Source organism: Carcharhinus amblyrhynchos, chromosome 23, assembly GCF_965287045.1.
Source record: "Carcharhinus amblyrhynchos chromosome 23, sCarAmb.v2.hapA, whole genome shotgun sequence".
NCBI lineage: Eukaryota > Metazoa > Chordata > Chondrichthyes > Carcharhiniformes > Carcharhinidae > Carcharhinus > Carcharhinus amblyrhynchos.
The window spans coordinates 42,751,486-42,771,001 of NC_137346.1; the positions used below are offsets into that span (position 1 = coordinate 42,751,486).

General features: G+C 51.9%; 1 protein-coding gene across 1 annotated transcript in view; it reads right to left on the bottom strand.

Moving 5' to 3' along the window:
- Positions 1 to 19,516, bottom strand: part of LOC145357234 (sphingosine-1-phosphate transporter SPNS2-like) — a 115,782-nt gene that overhangs the window by 30,341 nt on the left and 65,925 nt on the right. The window contains exons 4-8 of the mRNA XM_080210397.1: positions 10,689 to 10,840; positions 7,740 to 7,806; positions 5,182 to 5,324; positions 4,227 to 4,379; positions 3,392 to 3,581 (exon numbers count right to left, since the gene is read on the bottom strand). Of these exons, the coding sequence (XP_080066523.1) occupies positions 3,392 to 3,581; positions 4,227 to 4,379; positions 5,182 to 5,324; positions 7,740 to 7,806; positions 10,689 to 10,840 (705 nt within the window). The remainder of the gene's footprint in view (positions 1 to 3,391; positions 3,582 to 4,226; positions 4,380 to 5,181; positions 5,325 to 7,739; positions 7,807 to 10,688; positions 10,841 to 19,516) is intronic.

Genomic DNA, 19,516 nt, shown 5'->3' on the forward strand with positions numbered 1-19,516 from the left:
CAAAAAGTGTCAGTTCACACATAACCGCAACGCAGGAGCAGAAAGGGGAGGTGGCTTATCTCGCCTTCCCCGATGGCTTAGAGCCAAGAGGGAGCAGTGGGACTGAAGGTACACTCTGCATTTCTGCAGAGGTCAGGACGGGACATTTCAGGCAGAAACAGGGAACTGTAAAGTAGCGCAGGGAAGTGGGAGTGGAGGGGCAATCTGGCACTGGCTGTGATTTAAGCTATTAATTCCCCGATGGTTGTCCCCCTGGCTGCTTGAAGCTGATTACTCCACCGGGCTGGATATAAAACTCCAAAACCGTGCACTGACCCCAAATGAAAACTAGATCTTCCATTTCCACAGCACCTGCTCAATGCACCAAATCGCCAGTGAACACTCAGAGCAGTCTAACGGTTACATTACCAGACTAGCAATCGGAAGCTCAGACTAACCAACTCGTGAAGGGAGTTCAATCCCCGCCATGGCTGCTGAGGGGTTTAAATTGCATGAAGTAAATCCAGAATGAAAAGCTAGGCACTAATGATCCTGTGGCGCAGTGGGGGTAACATCCCTGCCTCTGGGCCGTTATCTTCGGGTTCGAGTCACACACCAACGGCAGGCGGTGAGGGTCCGAGAGATTCCTGGTCAGAACGTTGCAGCCTCTCCCATCACTATCTGGAAAAGTGTCACAGCCACTCGGAGATCTCGGTCAGTTCTGTTGGTTGGATGGTCAGCGCGGATCGGTTTGGTGCCAACAGAATGGGGTTCGATTCCCAGTGCTGGCTGGGCTGGATCCAGGGCCCTGTCACACTGCCGTACCCATAATAGAATCGTGACATTGTGGGCTGGGCCTTACCCGTAATGGACCAGGTCTCACCCGTAATGAGCTGGGCCTTACCTGTAATGGGTTAGGCCTCACCCGTAATGGACCGAGCCTGAACAATGATGTGTTGGGCCTCGCCCGTGATGGGCTGGGCTTTGCCTGTAATGGACTGGGCTTTGCCTGTAATGGACCAGGCCTTACCCATAATGGGCTGGGCCTTATCCGTAATGGACCAGGCCTTACCTGTAATGGGCTGGACCTTACTTGTAATGGACTGAGCCTTACCCATAATGGGCTGGGCCGTACCTGTACTGGACCAGGCCTTACCCGTAATGGGCTGGACCTTACCTGTAATGGACCGGGCCTTATCCGTAATGGACCGGGCCTTACCTGCAATGGACCAGGCCTATCTTTGGACAGATTTCCCATCGGCAATCGCTGAGGTTATTCCAGTTAAAACTAATTCCGTGCGGGACACATTATCCAGGGTAGTGGCTTGCAATTAATAGATTAAATGCATCCCATCATATTAGACGGGAAACAGGCCTGAGGTGAAGCTAGTAAAGGGAAAGGCAGCACTTTCCGCGTAACGGACGGACGCAACGAGACCTCGGCAGAATGTGACTGGCATCGAGACCGAGCAGAGAATTCCGTCTATCTGATTATTAAAACACGCCGTGCTTTGATTGAGTGGCTGGAAATATAATAATTGTACAGTCACGGTGGTGGGGGGGGGGGGGGGGGGGTGCAGGCCGACACGGCCTATGGGCATGGGGATGGCTCAACTCCAGCTTCAACTGAGTCTGAGAATAAACCAGGATTGCAGCTTTCAGACACAGGTTATAGTGTACGAACCTGAAGTGTTTCGGTTCCTCAGCTCTGTTTGCGATTTAAGTTAACCCGAGGAGACCCCCCACCCCCTCCCCCCGCACCGCCAACTCCCGTACAGCAAGATTAAAAAGCAGTCGAGGTGAAAGATGAGATAAAAGGGAGTCACGGTAGAATTAAACCTCTGAGAATATTTTCTTACTGTGTGACTGCAGGAGGGAGAGATATCCGAGGAACCGCTGATCACAGCCCTGAGTGAAACTTTGGGGGGGGTGGGATTACAAATTGTGCGACAGAGAACGAGGTCAGCCGTGGCTCAGTTCACTCCCACCTCCCAGTCAGAAGGTTGTGAGTTCAAATCCCACCCCAGGGACTCGAGGGCAGAGGTCTAGGCTGGCGCTACGGGAGTGCCACACTGTCACAGGCGCCATTTTTCTTCTGGTAAAAACTCATAGAATCCTACTGTGCAGAAGGGGGCCATTCGGCCCATTGGCTCGGCACTGACCCACAATCCCACCCAGGCCCTAACCCATGTACCCTGAGCTAGTCACCCCTGACACTAAGGGACAATTTAGCATGGCCAGTCCACACTCTTTGTGACATTATTTCGAGGAAGAGCAGGGGAGATTCCCCTGGCATCCAGGCCGATATTTCAAAGCTGTAAGGTCTTGCTGTGCGTAAATTGGCTATAAAGCACATTTGGAGAGCCTGATGTATGTGAAAGGTGCTATATCAATGCAAGTTAATTATTTGCTTTTTTATTCTATCCGATGAGGTGGGCATTCCTGGGAAGGCTGGCATTTATCCATAGAATCCTCATCAAATCCCTACAGTGCAGAGGGAGGCCATTTGGTCTATTAAGCCTGCACCCCACCTGCCCGACCCCCATAACCCTGCATATTTACCACACTAATCCCTCGAACCTAACCAGGACACCAGGATTAATTTAGCATGGCCAATCCACCTAACCCACATTTTTGGGCTGTGCGAGGAAACCAGAGTACTCAAAGGGAACCCACGCAGACATGGGGAGAACATGCAAATCCCACACAGACAGTCCACCCAAGACCAGAATTGAATCCAGGTCCCTGGCGCTGTGAGGCAACAGTGCCACCCAAGGGGATTTTCACAGTAACTTCATTGCATTGTTAATGCAAGCCTACTTTTGACACCAATAAATAAATGTTAAATTTGTTGTCCATGAGTTGAGGGACATCCTTGCTGTATCTGGTCATTATCATAGAACCCTACAGTGCCAAAAGAGGCCCTTCAGCCCATTGGGTCTGCACCGAACACAATCCCACCCAGGTCCTACCCCCATATCCCTACATATTATACCCACTAATCCCTCTAACCTACACATCCCTGGACACTAAGGGGCAATTTCTTAGCACGGCCAATCAACCTAACCCGCACATCTTTGGACTGTGGGAGGAAACCGGAGCACCCGGAGGAAACCCACGCAGACACGAGGAGAATGTGCAAACTCGACACAGACAGTGACCCGAGCCGGGAATCAAACCCAGGACCCTGGAGCTGTGAAGCAGCAGTGCTAACCCACTGTGCTACCGTGCCGCCCCAGAATTATTATAGAATCATAGAATTCCTACAGTGCAGAAGGAGGCCATTCAGCCCATCGAGTCTGCACCGACCACAATCCCAACCCTCCATTCCAGGAGACTTCTGTAGAATCACTTGCCCAAAGCAAGCTCAAGGAACAGCCCCAGGGCTTTGACAGACAGGACTTATACTCACGTAGGCGCCCACGATGTTGAAACGGGCGAAGACGAAGATCAGGCTGATAAAGATGGAGGAGCTGAGCATTCCAAACGCGCACACCAGCGGATCAGCCCGCGAGCTCTTCGTGCGATACCACCTCGTGGCTGCCACGCCCACGATCAGTCCCAGGAAGCCCGTGACACAAGTGATGGCTCCAAATATCAAACTGCAAAGAGGTTGAGAAATGGTTATCCCACGCGCAACACCAGTCGCCCACCTCCATCGAAGATCATCAAAAAGTGGCTTCTTCAAACTGAATCTCGTCGGAACAGGAGAAGCGAATGACTGTCTCCGTTCACCTCAACTTTGTGCCCCTGCGCCCAAGGAAACTGGGCGACCAAGAGATAAATAAGATCTTACCAAAAGTTGTAGAAATGACACAGAATCTCCCATTCAGGATAGAATTTCAATGAGGGATTTACATAGGATCCAACTAGGGTCCCACGCTTCCTAACTAACCATTGGTGAATTTGGGGAGGATAACGATATATGCTCAACTCCATTTTGATTCTGGCCTTGAGTTACTGTCTGTGTGGAGTTTGCACATTTCTGCGTGAGTTTCCTCCGGGTGCTCCGATTTCCTGCTACAGTCCAAAGATGTGTAGGTTAGATGGATTGGCGATAGTAAATGCACAGGGTTAGAGTGGAAGGGACGCTCTTTTGGAGGGGCGGTGCAGACTGGATGAGCCAAATAGCCTCTGGAGGCACTGTCGGGAGTCTACGGTGAGGCTGGCAGTGTGGGATCAGACCTTCAGCCCTGCCCAGGGAATCACTGGGTGAGTGGCCCCCCCCATCAATGATATAACCCTACCTGTCTCTGCCACTGCACGGTTCCACGGTGCAGGGTTCAATGTTCTTCTGTACGACCTCCGCACGGAACAGGTAAAGTGGAATCCACATCCCCAGGACACCAGTGGCAAAGGACACGGAGGCTGAGGCCAGGGTGGAGAACACGAAGCTTGGGCTGTTGAGGGAAAGAACAGGGGAACGTTAGAAGTGAAACAGTAACCTGTGGCGGAGACACATTTCCATTTGTAGGAATGAATCCAAATCAGGAACACACTTGCATTTAGGAAGCACCTTTGCAACCTCAGAATGTCCCAAAGCACTTTTACAATTGTTGGGAATTCTGTGCACAGCAAGCTCCCACAAACAGAAATCCATGCTCTAATCATGTTGGGTGGGACACAAATAGTGGAAAATGTCCAGCTAGGGGCAAATACATCAAAACTTAAAGATGACCCTCTGACAGTGCGGCACTCCCTCAGCGCTGACCCTCTGACAGTGCGGCACTCCCTCAGCGCTGACCCTCTGACAGTGCGGCACTCCCTCAGCGCTGACCCTCTGACAGTGCGGCACTCCCTCAGCGCTGACCCTCTGACAGTGCGGCACTCCCTCAGCGCTGACCCTCTGACAGTGCGGCACTCCCTCAGCACCACCTCTACTGAGTCGCACACAATCAGCGTCTGATATGATGCCCCACATGGTCGAACAGCCTGCCTACACTGCGAATGGCAATACAATTTACACAGGGGGCCAGGGAATGTTCTGGAAGCCAGCGAGGCTGGCACGTTAGGGAGGCTGTAAGAAAAAGGGGAAAGAAGAACGCTGGTCCCAGTTGTGGATCCGGGCCTGCAATCCAGAGGAAGAGGCTCTTGGAGCTATTCCACACGGATCCCTCCCTCCCATCCCTCCCGTGGTCCCACCCACCCGCTGAATTCAGCTCGGGACATCCAATTCTCAGGCGAACACGCAGGGTGCCTTACATCTTAACCACGGCCTTCATATCCTTGCTCCAGGAGGTGCTGGCTCGCAGCTGCACCGTGTGCTGTTCCGCTGCCCCCCTCTTTGGTTCGGGCACCAGTAAGATGATGAGGGTCCCTGCTGTGAAGCCCATGGCCGGAGTCACCTGGATGCGGTTACAGGAGAAAAAAAAAATCAGTTTAGACGGAGGGAGCAGCTGAAAGGAATGGAGTGAAGAGGAGAACACACTGGGCCTCATCCCCACCCCCCACAACCCTCCGACTCTGGGACCCGTGACGCACGGGAATTTGCGGCACAGCCTACGGGAGATCACACAGCGGCCTTCGGGCTGTGACAGAGACACACAGCCTGGCTTGAATGAAACACTAGCACTTCCATCGAAACTTGTTCCTTGTGCTTCAGAAGGCGAAACAGGCTTAAACCGGTGGTCACGGGATTAACACACGCTGTCGGCGGATTTGTACTTCCCAGGGGTTGGATTCTTGCTTCCCATCGGGTAGCGCGGTGGTTAGCGTTGCTGCTTCACAGCTCCTGGGATCGATCCCAGCTCAGGTCACCGTCTGTGTGTAGTTTGCACATTCTCCCTGTGTCTGCGTGGGTTTCCTCCCACAGTCCAAAGATGTGTGGGTTAGGTTGATTGGCCGTGCTAAGAAATTGCCCCTTAGTGTCCAGGGATGTGTAGGTTAGAGGGATTAGTGGGTATAATATGTAGGGATATGGGGGTAGGGCCTGGGTGGGATTGTGTTCGGTTGCAGACTCGATGGGCTGAAAGGCCTCTTTCTGCTCTGTAGGGTTTCCACGATAATCTTTCTCAATTTCAATGGAGAAATCTCTCCCACTGCAGCACGGGGTCAATCAGAGAGTGAGATCCACAGCAGATATTTCCAGCTCAGCCGGGGAAGGGACTGGACGCTACGAGGAGAGGTTGGGGCTATTTTCCTGTGGAATAAAGAAGGCTGAGGGTTGTCCGGCTGGGAATTTACGAGGGGAAGAGATCGAGCGGACGGGATAAAATTGTTTCCCCGGATGGAGCATTTTAGTAAGAAGTCTCACAAGGTTAAAGTCCAACAGGTTTATTTGGTAGCAAAAGCCACTAGCTCTCGGGCCTCTGACCCTTCGTCAGGTGAGTGGAGATCACAAACAGGGGACGGAAAGACAGAATTTTAGAACCGGGGGCACAGACTCAAGACATGTGGAAGAAGGTGTGGAGGATACACGAGGAACATAAGAAATAGGAGCAGGAGTAGGCCATCTAGCCCCTCGAGCTTGCCCCGCCATTCAATAAGATCATGGCTGATCTGAAGTGGATCAGTTCCACTTTCCCGCTTTCTCCCCATAACCCTTAATTCCCCTGTCTATCAGAAACCTATCTACCCGTGACTTAAATATATTCAGCGAGGTAGCCTCCGCCACTTCAACGGGCAGAGAATTCCAGAGATTCACCACCCTTTGAGTGAAGAAGTTCCTCCTCAACTCCGATCTAAACTGCCCCCCCTTATCTTGAGGCTGTGCCCTCTAGTCCTACTGTCCTTTCTGAGCGGGAAGAATCTCTCTACCTCTACCCTATCCATCCCCTTCATTATCTTATACATCCCTATAAGATCCCCCCCCCTCATCCTTCTAAACTCCAACGAGTACAGACCCAGTCTATTTAGTCTCTCTTCATAGTCCAACCCCCTCATCTCCGGTATCAGCCTAGTGAACCTCCTCTGCACTCCCTCCAAGGCCAAAATATCCTTGCGCAATTGCGGCGACCAAAACTGCACACAGTACTCCAGTTGCGGCCTCACCAGTACCCTGTACAGTTGCAGCAAGACCTCCCTACTTTTATATTCAATCCCCCTCGCTATAAAGGCCAGCATCCCATTCGCCTTCTTGATCGCTTGCTGCACCTGCAGTCTGGGTTTTTGCGACTTGTGCACAAGGACGCCCAGGTCCCTCTGCACCGTAGCATGCTGCAGCTTTTCACCCTTTAAATAGTAATCCCTCCTACTATTATTTCTGCCAAAGTGGATAACCTCACACTTGCAAGGAAGGAATTCTTTACACAGAGGGTGGTGGGTGTCTGGAATTCATTACCCCATTTGAGGGTGGAGACAGAGACCCCTAAACTCTTTTTAACAAGTACCTGGTCTGCACTTTAAGTGTTGTAAGCTGCAGGGCTGTGGACCAGGTGCAGGAAGGTGGGATTAGAAAGGGCACCTGGGTGTCCTTGGGCTGGCATGGACAAGATGGGTCAAATGGCCTCCTTCTGTGCTGCAAGTTTTCGATGGTTTCTTTCCTGCCTGAAGCCAGGTAAGGCCACACAGACTGGGGAGGTTCACACGCTGGGGGGAGTGGGTCTGAACCTTGTGTCAAACGGGCCTCACAATGTAGGAGTTTCTCCATGGTTACCTCATGGAGGGAGTAGAAATGGAGGCCCATATCCACAATCAAACCACCCCCCCCCCATCTCCAGCTCGACCTACTTTCCAGCAATCTAGGTCACAGCACAGAGCTGGAATAATCCAAAATGAAAGACTGCACAAATGAAAGGATATAAAAAGAATTTAGCTCTTACCCGGAGTGCCCAGTGCCAGTCTCCAGAGGCCTGTGTCACGCACGATCCGAGAATGTAGCCCAGTCCACTGTAAGGGAACAGGAAGCACTATTAGAGCAATGTTATTGCAAAAGCTTCAGTCTGCATCACTGGAACCCCACAGAATTCCCGACAGGAGTTAGTGGGATTATTCCCCTGAGCGCTGCCTCCAGCCACTGAGGAGGTTGGTGTTTTCAATATCCAGCTCCCCTTCCTATCCATTCCCCTCCTGCCCACTGCCCCCCTCCTCCTTCCTCTCCCCCCACCCCCCCGTTCCCCAGCACCCATTCCCCCACCCCCCCTGCTCTCCCAGCATCCAGCCCCCCAGCGCCCACCCCCACTCCCCCAGCACCCACCCCCGTTCCCCAGCACCCATTCCCCCACCCCACCGTTCCCCAGCACCCACCCCCCCGTTCCCCAGCACCCATTCACCCACCCCACCGTTCCCCAGCGCCCACCCCCACTCCCCCAGCACCCACCCCCGTTCCCCAGCACCCATTCCCCCACCCCACCGTTCCCCAGCACCCACCCCCCCGTTCCCCAGCACCCATTCACCCACCCCACCGTTCCCCAGCACCCACCTCCCGTTCCACAGCACCCATTCCCCCACCCCCCTGCTCTCCCAGCATCCAGCCCCCCAGCACCCACCCCCACTCCCCCCGCACCCACCCCCATTCCCCAGCACCCACCCCCCCTTCCCCAGCACCCATTCCCCCACCCCCCCTTCCCCAGCACCCATTCCGCCACTCCCCCCTCTCCCAGCACCCATTCCCCCACTCCCCCCTCTCCCAGCACCCATTCCCCCACTCCCCCCTCTCCCAGCACCCATTCCCCCACTCCCCCCTCTCCCAGCACCTACCCCCCCCAAGCACCCACCCCCGTGCTCCCCAGCGCCTGCTCCCCTACTACCCCGCACCCACCCACTCCCCCAACACCCTCCCCCATTCCCCCAGCAACCACCCCCCCCCCCATTTCTCCGGCGCCCAACTCCCCCTTCCCCAACACCCAACCCCCACTCCCCCAGCACTCACCCCCCCATTCCCCTGCACCCATTTCCCCACTCCCTCCTCCCAGCACCCACCCCCACAGCGCACACCCCAGTGCCTACTCCCCTACTACCCCGCACCCACCCACTCCCCCCACAGCCTCCCCCATTCCCCCAGCAACCACCCACCCCCCCCATTTCTCCAGCGCCGAACTCCCCTTTCCCCAACACCCAACCCCTACTCCCCCAGCGGGTACCCCTCCACTCCCCCAGAAGCCACCCCTCTGCCCTACACCCACCCCCTGCTCCCCCAGCACCCACCCTCACTCCCCCAGCAGCCCGCCCTGCTCCCCAAGCACCACCCCTCTCCCCCTTCCGACTTGGTAACATAATCATCACAGTGAGTAATCAGGCAGTGAGCAGCTGTCACTGGGCATTCAGGGACTTTGGTCCTTTGCAGGAGTTTTACGTTTGTTTGCGGGACGGGACGGGGAGTGGAGGTGGGAGGGGGTGGCCTCTGCAAAACAAGGGTCTCTGAATTGAGGTGTTGACTTGGGGGGAACAGGCAGGATGATTTTCGAACCAATTCCCAAATTTAGAAATAAGATAGTGGCCCCAAAACTGCTTCATTATTGCCTCTGTAACCCACCCAGGAATCAGCGCGAATCTTAGAATCATAGAACCTCTACAGTGGAGAAGGAGGCCGTTCTGCCCATCGAGTCTGTACCGACAACAATCCCATCCAGGCCCTATCCCCATAACCCCATATATTTACCCCGCTAATCCCTCTAACCTACATGTCCCAGGACACTAAGGGTCAATGCAGCATGGCTAATGCACCTAACCCGCTCATCTTTGGAGTGTAGGAGAAACTGGAGCACCCAGTTGAGATGGCGGCGCGGGTTCGTTGGGCCGAAGGGCCTGTTTCCCGGGCTGTTTTTGTTCTTGTTCTTTGTACCCGGAGGAAACCCACTCAGACACGGGGAGGATGTACAAACTCCACACACAGACAGTGACCCGAGCCGGGAATCGAACCCAGGCCCCTGGCGCTGTGAGGCAGCAGTGCCAACCACTGTGCCGCCCATGTGCTGTGAATGCCACACTCATTGTGGTTGGATAGATCATAGAACCCTACAATGCAGAAAGAGGCCCTTCAGCCCATCGAGTCTGCACCGAACACAATCCCATCCAGGCCCTACCCCCATATCCCTACATATTATACCCACTAATCCCTCTAACCTACACATCCCTGAACAGTAAGGGGCAATTTTAACATGGCCTTTCAATGTAACCCGCACATCTTTGGACTGTGGGAGGAAACCGGAGCACCCGGAGGAAACCCACGCAGACACGAGGAGAATGTGCAAACTCCACACACACAGTGGCCCAAGCCAGGAATCGAACCCAGGTCCCTGGCGCTGTGAGGCAGCAGTGCTAACCCACTGTGCTACCGTGCCGAATCTTAACCCCTCGCTGGCAGCTGGCCAAATTTAAATCTGATTAATAAAATTAAAGCTGGAATCTAAAGCTTGCCATCAGTAACGGTGCCCATGACTGACTGTTGTAAAAAAAAAACCATCTGTGTTCACTCATGTCCTTTAGGGAGGGAAATCTGCCATCGTTACCTGGTCTGGCCTACATGTAACTCCAGAGATGTAGCAATGTGGCTGACTCTCGACTACCCTCTGACTTGGCCTCAGCAAGCCACTAGATTCCCGGAGTTATTCGGGATGGCTGACAGAAGCTGGTTTTTGCCAGCGACACCCACACCGTAAAGATTTTCCACAACTGCTTACAACACAAGGGATAGATGGGTGCCCATTGCCCATTACCATCTCCGAAAGGACATCTGGGGGCCAGTGATGCCTACATCTTGAGAATAAAATCTCTAAAGCACCTTTAGAACATTGTAAATGCAAATGTTAACGGAAATAGTGCACCGATACCTTCCCAGTGGAATGGCAAAGTAGAAACATGACAGCATACAGGTCCTGGTGTCCTTGGAAAACATGTCCGCAATGATCGTGGGAGCGATGGTGGAGTAGCTGGCCTCACCAAAGCCCACCAAAGCTCTCGAAATGAGAAACAGCCAGAAGTTCTGTGGAGGAGGCAAAGGGCACATTGAGGTGATGCGATCATCAAACATTTCCTCTCATTCAAATCAGACTACACTAATTCTTGTTTCTGGAATCTTCCCGCTAGCGTCGACCAAACCGGAGCTTCGGCATTCCAGCTCGATAGAACGCAGGAGTTACCGGTGGCGATTGCGTTTCACGCAGGCAAAGGGAAAGAAGCCAAGTTCCGTTTGTCAAGCTCCCTCTGGAGTCGGGGTTTGGAGAACACAGCCGGGATTGTGGTGGGACCCGCTGTGGCCGGCCAGTCAGAAGTCCACTGCCTTCCGGCTGGTCAGACGCTTTGCTGCAATCGACGTGGAGATGCTGGCGTTGGACTGGGGCAAAACACTGTCAAATAAATTGGTTGGACTTTAACCTGGTGTTGCGAGACGTCTTACTGCAATTGTACAGGGCACTGGGGGGGGGGGGCGCCTGGAGTACTGTGTGAGGTTTTGGTGTCCTTATCTGAGGAAGGCTGTCCTTGCTATAGAGGGAGTACAGCGAAGGTTTTATCAGGCTGGTTCCTGAGGTGGCAGGTCTGTCATATGAAGAGAGACTAAGTCAGTCAGGGTTTTATTCACTGGAAGAGGGGATCTCCTGGAAACTTACAAAATTCTAACAGGGTAGATTCAGAAAGAGTGTTCCCAATGATGGGAGAGTCCAGAACTAGGGGGTCATAGTTTGAGGACAAGGGGTAGACCTTTTAGAAATGAGGTGAGGAGAAATGTCTTCACCCAGAGGGTGGTGAATGTGTGGAATTCACTACCACAGAAAGTAGTTGAGACCAAAACCTTGTCCAATTTCAAGACGAAATCTTGGGACGAAAGGGATCGAGGGATATGGAGGGAGGGTGGGATCAGGATTTTGAATTTAATGATCAGTCACGATCAAAGTGACTGGCAGAGAAGGCCAAACGGCCGACTCCTGCATCTAGTTTCTAGGTTTTGACAGAACTGGAAGATCCCAGTCCGTAGAATCATAAAGGTCTACAGCACAGAGGAAGGCCCACCATGGCTGAAACTGTCAAATACAATCCCTTGAGTAAGGAGGATTGAGGGGTGATCATTCAAAGCTGTTTAAAATGATAACAGGGTTTGGCAACGCTAGGATCTGAGAAACTACCTCCCGTTCTGGACAAGGGGCCTTAATCGTAAACATGATGTGGAGATGCCGGCGTTGGACTGGGGTGGTCACAGTAAGAAGTCTCACAACACCAGGTTAAAGTCCAACCGGTTTATTTGATTACTATCAAATACAACCAGACTTTAATCTGGTGTTGTGAGACTTCTTACTTAATCGTAAAAGCAGGGGTAGACCATTCCGGAAAGAAATCAGGAAGAATATCCCACTCAAAACATCTTGAACTCTCTCCCCCCACAGACTGGGGGTAGGATTTTCCAGCCACGCTCACCCCAAGGCCTTTGCACAGTCTGTGTCCCACCCACTACGATTCCCGTGGTGGACAGGAAGGGAGAATTCCACCCTGGACGTTGGAGGTCGAATGAAATCTTTTTTGCTGTGGTAGGGAGGGAAGGCAGAGCGGGGTCGAGGAGATGAACGGCCTCCTTCCTGTTTCTCTGATCCTATTCCGGAATTATTCACCCTCCCCGCAGCCAAGACTCTTCAGCGGAACCCACGATCTTGAGGAGAATCTAATTTAGTTTGCCAAGTCCACACCGTCTAGTTCTGCCTGCATTTTGATCAAACGAGGAATCAGAAACACGGTTACACAAATTGTACACTTTTCTGCCAATTTCTCCATAGTTTGTTTTGCGTTTCTCCAGGTCCTGGCCTGGTTTTTATAGACTTCTTTTGAGCTTTTATACAGATCTTCTCAAAGCAAAATAACCTGGCAGAGAGATTGTTTCCGCTGAAGGGTTTAGCTTGTAGATAATTAAACGTGAAATTAAACTTATACAGATAAGGGCAAGTGATGGCCCAGAGCTATTACCACTGGGCTATTAATCCAGAACTCAGCAAATGTTCTGGGGAGCCGGTTTCGAATCCCGCCACAGTGGCAAATTTGAATTCAATAAAAAATATCTGGAATTAGGAGTCTAGTGATGAAACCATTAATCCATCTTTAGGGAAGGAAATGGGATGAAGGAGTACAATATCAAGGGTAGGACTCTTAGCAGTGTAGAGGATCAGAGGGATCTTAGCGTCCAGGTCCATAGGACTCTTAAATCGGCCTCGCAGGTGGAGGATGTGGTCAAGAAGGCGTATGGTGTACTGGCCTTCATCAATCAAGGGATTGAGTTTAGGAGTTGGGAGGTAATGCTGCAACTTTATAAGATCCTTGTCAGACCCCACTTGGAGTACTGTGAGCAGTTCTGGTCACCTCACTACAGGAAGGACGTGGAAGCTATTGAGAGGGTGCAGAGAAGATTTACAAGGATGTTGCCTGGATTGGGAGGCATGCCTTATGAGGATAGGTTGAGGGAGCTGGGACTCTTCTCCCTGGAGAGACGAAGGTTGAGAGGCGACCTGATAGAGGTTTATAAGATGTTGAGAGGTATAGATAGGGTGGATTCTCAGAGGCTATTTCCCAGGGCTGGAATGGTCGCTACGAGAGGACACAGGTTTAAGGTGCTGGGGGAGCAGGTACAGAGGAGATGTCAGGGGTAAGTTTTTCACTCAGAGGGTGGTGAGTGAGTGGAATCGGCTGCCGTCGGTGGTGGTGGAGGCGAACTCACTGGGGTCTTTTAAGAGACTTCCGGATGAGTACATGGGATTTAATGGGATTGGGGGTTATAGATAGGCCTGGTCGGTAGGGATATGATCGGCGCAACTTGTGGGCCGAAGGGCCTGTTTTTGCTGTAATGTTCTATGTTCTATGAAAGCAGCTCACAGATGGCGTTAACCGAGCATTAGGTTCCCTCGGCTAGCTCGTCATGTGCCACGGTCACTCCTTCTTGAATGATTTTCTACAAAGGAAGATCCCATGGGCAAAGAGTGCAGCCCACAGGCTTTGAAAGGGGGAGGCATCCCTGTTGGGCAACACGGCTGGGTGGAGGAGGCTTCGTTACGATGGGTGTGGACGTACGTGATGTGACACATTTGAACGTTTGACCTTTAGGCTGTGGAACGTCCGTCGAACACACTTCACTGCTGACCGTGGGGCGTCAGCTAAACATTCAACCTCCAGAATTCCGGGATACTTTGTCCTAGCACGAAGCCCGACACTTTGGCCGGAATTATCCCGTCTCGGTGTGTCCCACCCACCGCTGCCAGCGTGGACACAGAATCCGGTGCTCGGCCAAATCACCATTCATTGCAGCGAGACTGGAGAATCCCGGCCGCGGGAGAGGTGGGAGAATCCCGGCCGCGGGAGAGGTGGGAGAATCCCGGCCGCGGGAGAGGTGGGAGAATCCCGGCCGCGGGAGAGGTGGGAGAATCCCGGCCGCGGGAGAGGTGGGAGAATCCCGGCCGCGGGAGAGGTGGGAGAATCCCGGCCGCGGGAGAGGTGGGAGAATCCCGGCCGCGGGAGAGGTGGGAGAATCCCGGCCGCGGGAGAGGTGGGAGAATCCCGGCCGCGGGAGAGGTGGGAGAATCCCGGCCGCGGGAGAGGTGGGAGAATCCCGGCCGCGGGAGAGGTGGGAGAATCCCGGCCGAGGGAGAGGTCGGAGAATCCCGGCCGTGGGAGAGGTGGGAGAATCCTGGCTGTGGGAGAGGTGGGAGAATCCTGGCTGTGGGAGAGGTGGGAGAATCCCGGCTGAGGGTAATCTCAGGGAATTCTGACTCCGATCCGTTTTGGAGTGTGTTTATGTTTATGAATGGGAAATTCATTGAAATCTGGGAAAATCTGATTGGCTGCCAAAACTTCTAGAGATTGGCGAAAATTCCTTTAGCACACCTATCCGGCATTTTGATTGCTCTAGAGATGCATTCAACCAATCAATTCCACGGGGAATAACACAGAGTGAGCTTGTTGCAAAGCCCCGAGTTATTCACCCGACCAGAACCACGACAACATTATAACAACAACCTGCATTTAAATTGCACCTTTAACGTTGGCAAACCTTTCCAGGTGCAGAAGCATCATCAGACTCTCGACATCAAGTTACATTGAGGTTATTCGGATAGCAGGACTAGAGGGCACAGCCTCAAGATAAGGGGGGGGGGACAGTTTAGATCAGAGTTGAGGAGGAACTTCTTCACTCAAAGGGTGGTGAGTGTCTGGAATTCTCTGCCCGTTGGAGTGGTGGAGGCTAATGGCACACAGTAATTTTTGAGGCATGTCTATAGTTTTAAGTTTTGAAATGTTATGACCGTATTTTGTATAGAACTGTTAAAAAGCTTCAATTCTGCACCATTTGCAAGCCAAAGACGTGTAGATTTGCAATGGTTTATTTGAGACTTTTGTGAGTGGGGTATATTTTTGGAAAGGGGGAGTGGTTCGGGAGGGGCCACACTGCGGGGACCTTTTGACGGAAGCAGACCGAGGGCCCGGGAACTGCAGAACACCCTCGACCTGCGCAACTGTGTGCCAGTCTGGGAAATAACAGCACACAGTAATTTCTGAGGCATGTGTATAGTTTTAAGGTCTGAAATGTTATGACTGTAATTTGTATAGAACTGTAAAAAGGTTTAACACTGTTTGCAATTGAAAGACATGTAGATTTGCAATGGTTTATTTGAGATTTTTATAAATAAAGTATATTTTTGGAAAAAAAAGTGGTGGAGGCTACCTCGCTGAATATATTTAAGTCACGGGTAGATAGGTTTCTGATAGACAGGGGAATTAAGGGTTATGGGGAGAAAGTGGAACTGATCCACTTCAGATCAGCCATGATCTTAATGAATGGCGGGGCAGGCTTGAGGGGCTAGATGGCCCACTCCTGCTCCTATTTCTTATGTTCTTATAAAAATGACCAAGATCTTAGCCAGAAAAGATAGACTTGAGGGAGAAACTTGCAGGGAGGAAAGATGATGGAGAGGTTTTAGGGAGGGAATTTCCAAGTGTAAGAACATTCACAGTGATGGAGCGATTAAAATCCAGGATAATCTACAGGGCAGAATTGGGGGATACTTTGTGGGGGTGGGGGAGGACACAGAGATGGGAGGGGTGGGCTGGTTTGGCGAGGCCGTGGGGAGGTTTAAAAGCAACGAATGAGAGTTTTTTTAAATCGAGGCATCAGCAGTAAGGGCAGTTGGCAAACATATACTGGCTAACATCAGCCAGTCCTTGGGAGAATTATTCCTCCTGGTGGGACGTGACTGGTTGGAAAGTTACGCCACTGAGCGAGATTCTCCAGCCTCGCCTCGGCGGTTCTCTGAGCTGTGGGAGGTGGGGCACCGTTCACTGGGATCTTCTGGTTCCACCACTGCCAATAGGAATTTCCACTGAAGTCACCCTAAGCCAGTGGAAAACGCAGGCAGAGGGCACACCATCAGTGGGACTGGAGAACCCCGCCGGCGTGAATGGCCGGAGATCTTTTTCTATTCATCCGTGGGATGTGGCCGTCACTGGCTGGGCCAGCATTTATTGCCCATCCCGAGTTGCCTTGGGGGGCAGTTGCTGTGGCTCTGGAGTCACAGACTGGGTAAGATTTCCTTCCCTCAAGGACATTAGTGATGGGTCTTTCCAACAATGGTTTCATGGCCATCAGTAGATTCTTAACTCCAGATATTTTCTACTGAATTCAGATTCCACTCTCTGCCGAGGTGGGATTTGAACTCAGATCCCCAGAACAAAGAAAATTACAGCACAGGAACAGGCCCTCCAAACCTGCACCAACCATGCTGCCCGACTGAACTAAAACCCCCTACTCTTCCGGGGACCATATCCCCCTATTCCCATCCTATTCAAGATGCCCCTTAAAAGTCACTACTGTATCTGCTTCCACTACTTCCTCCGGCAGTGAGTTCCAGGCACCCAATACTCTCTGTGTAAAAAATCTGCCTCGTACATCTCCTTTAAACCTCGCCCCTCACACTTTAAACCTGTGCCCCCCTAGTGATTGACTCTTCCACCCTGGGAAAAAAGCTTCTGACTAGTTTTGGTCGCCGCACTTACGCAAGGATATTTTGACCTTGGAGGGAGTGCACAGGAGGTTTACTAGGCTGATGCCGGAGTTGAGGGGGTTGAGCTACGAGGAGAGGCTGAATAAACTAGGCTTGTACTCGTTAGAGTTTCGAAGAATGAGGGGAGATCTCATTGAGACGTATAAGATGATGAATGGGATGGATAGGATAGAGGTGGAGAGACTCTTCCCGCTCAGAAAGGACAGTAGGACTAGGGGGCACAGCCTCAAGATAAAGGGGGGGGGGGCGGTTTAGAACGGAGTTGAGGAGGAACTTCTTCACTCAAAGGGTGGTGAATCTCTGGAATTCTCTGCCCGTTGAAGTGGTGGAGGCTGCCTCGCTCAATATTTTTAAGACGCGGGTTGATGGGTTTTTGATAAGCGAGGGGATTAAGGGTTATGGGGAGAGGGCGGGAAAGTGGAACTGAGCCACGACAGATCAGCCATGATCTTATTGAATGGCGGGGCAGGCTCGAGGGGCTAGATGGCCTACTCCTGCTCCTATTTCTTACGTTCTTATGTTCTATCCACTCACAATCTTGTCTGCCCTGAACCTCCGTTGTTCCCGCGAGAACAAACCAAGTTTCTCCGACCTCTCCTCATAGCTAATGCCCTCCATAGCAGGCAACATCCTGGTAAATCTTTGCTGTACCCTCTCCAAAGCCTCCGCATCCTTCTGGTAGCGGGGCGTGGGACTGCACACTGTCAGAGTGTTCAACGTTAGCCGAGTTTCTGGATTAATGGTCCAGCGTTAATACTGCTCACCCATCGCCTGTCAGCTGGGATTAACTTTCTGACACTTGTAATGTGGAGCAGAACATGAGTTTGCTTTTCTTAAGCGTTTGGGTTAGATGGCTAACGTTGGGTGCCAGGATTCAGACGCAAGATCACACGATTTCCGGCGAGGTGTGTTTGGATTTTATTTAGTTATTGCCTTGGGGAACAGCATATCCAGCACACATTAAATACTGACGGGTGCTGCCTGACCCAGAACCAGCCAGGAGCAGGAACGCTGAACAAGCACAGCTTGACGTGAAGGCAATTTGAAATGACGACAACCCAACAGACAAAGGGAAAATTAATATATTCAGTTCTGCCCTGATTCAGAACTGTCTGATTTTGTATTAAAAAGCAATTTGACAAAATGCCATGCACATTTCAAAGGCTTCAGGAGTAAAATGGAAATGTGAGGCTTGTGTGGCAGCTGTCCAAGGGAGGATATGTTTTTGATTTACTTAGGACAGGGCCAATCGTTTTAATGTACACACCATATAATTAAAATAAAGCCGTCACTTAGGTTCAGGAGCAAACGTATGCAGCTTAATGTACAGATTGGTAATTTGAGAGTGCCCCCTGGAAGGAGGAACTTCAGCTACAGGAGAAGTCAGGCCTGTTAATTCTCTGCGAATTAGAAGGTTTAATAGAGAAGAACAAAGAACAACACAGCACGGGAAACAGGCCCTTCCGCCCAACGAGCCCACGCCGCCATCTTAACAATGTATTTTTCCTCCTCCATCCATGACCCATGTCTATGCCCACTGGAAACCAGATTAAGGGGAGAATAATTTAGGGTCAATTTGGTACACCAATCAGCCTTCTTTGGGGTGTGGGAGGAAACCAGAGCACCTGGAGGAAACCCACGCAAGCACGGGGAGAATGCACAAACTCCCACAGACACTGGCCCAAATCCATGTATCTGCACAGCAAACAGTGATAGTCACTGAGCTGTCGTCTTGCCCAGTATCTGGTCCAGTTTAAGCACACACTAACGACGCAAAGTACTAGGCCACTCTCGAAACATCCAAGAGCAGCCCACGCACGACCCACCGCGTGTGTGTGCCCCCTCGTTGGACAACAAGGCGGAGAGGGGATCTGATAGGAGAGGAGTACAAAAACCGTCAGCTCAGAGTAGGCAGGAGAAAAGTTGTTCCCACCGGTGGAAGGATTGAGAATGAGGGCGCAGATTGGAAAAGGGAATCGGAGACATGGGGGAAAAGGTTTTGTTTTTGCACCGTGGGGTCTGATGCACCGTGTGGGAGTGCGGTGAAGGCAGCTTCAGTTGTGGCTTTTAGATAGAAATTGGATCATTATCTGAGGAGAAAATATTGGCAACATTCAAGGCAGGAAATAGGGCTCGCCAATTACAAGAGAGCTGGTACAAACACGATGGGCCGAACGATCTCCTTCCCTTATTATAAGAAGGTGACAACCCTGAAGGAGCTTTAAAGGACAATGTCCAATTACTCCCCCTGCACTGCCATCTACAGGTAGGTGATGCCTGCTACATTTGGACATCCCAAATCCTAGATCCATCCCATCTCCCCAGCGGGCACTCCAAAAATGCCAGGACGCTTCACACTGGACTTTGCTAAGTGGCACAGTGGTTAGCACTGTTGCCTCACAGCGCCAGGGACCCGGGTTCAATTCCAGCCTTGGGTCACTGTCTGTGTGGAGTTTGCACATTCTCCCCGTGTCTGCGTGGGTTTCCTCCGGTTTCCTCCCACAGTCCAAAGATGTGCAGATCTAGGCAGATTTTTGATTGGCAGACAGCAAAGTGGAACTGAGGCCACAAACAGGTTGGTCACGATCTGGCTGAGGGGCTGAATAGCAGGGATATAAGAACAGGAATGGGAT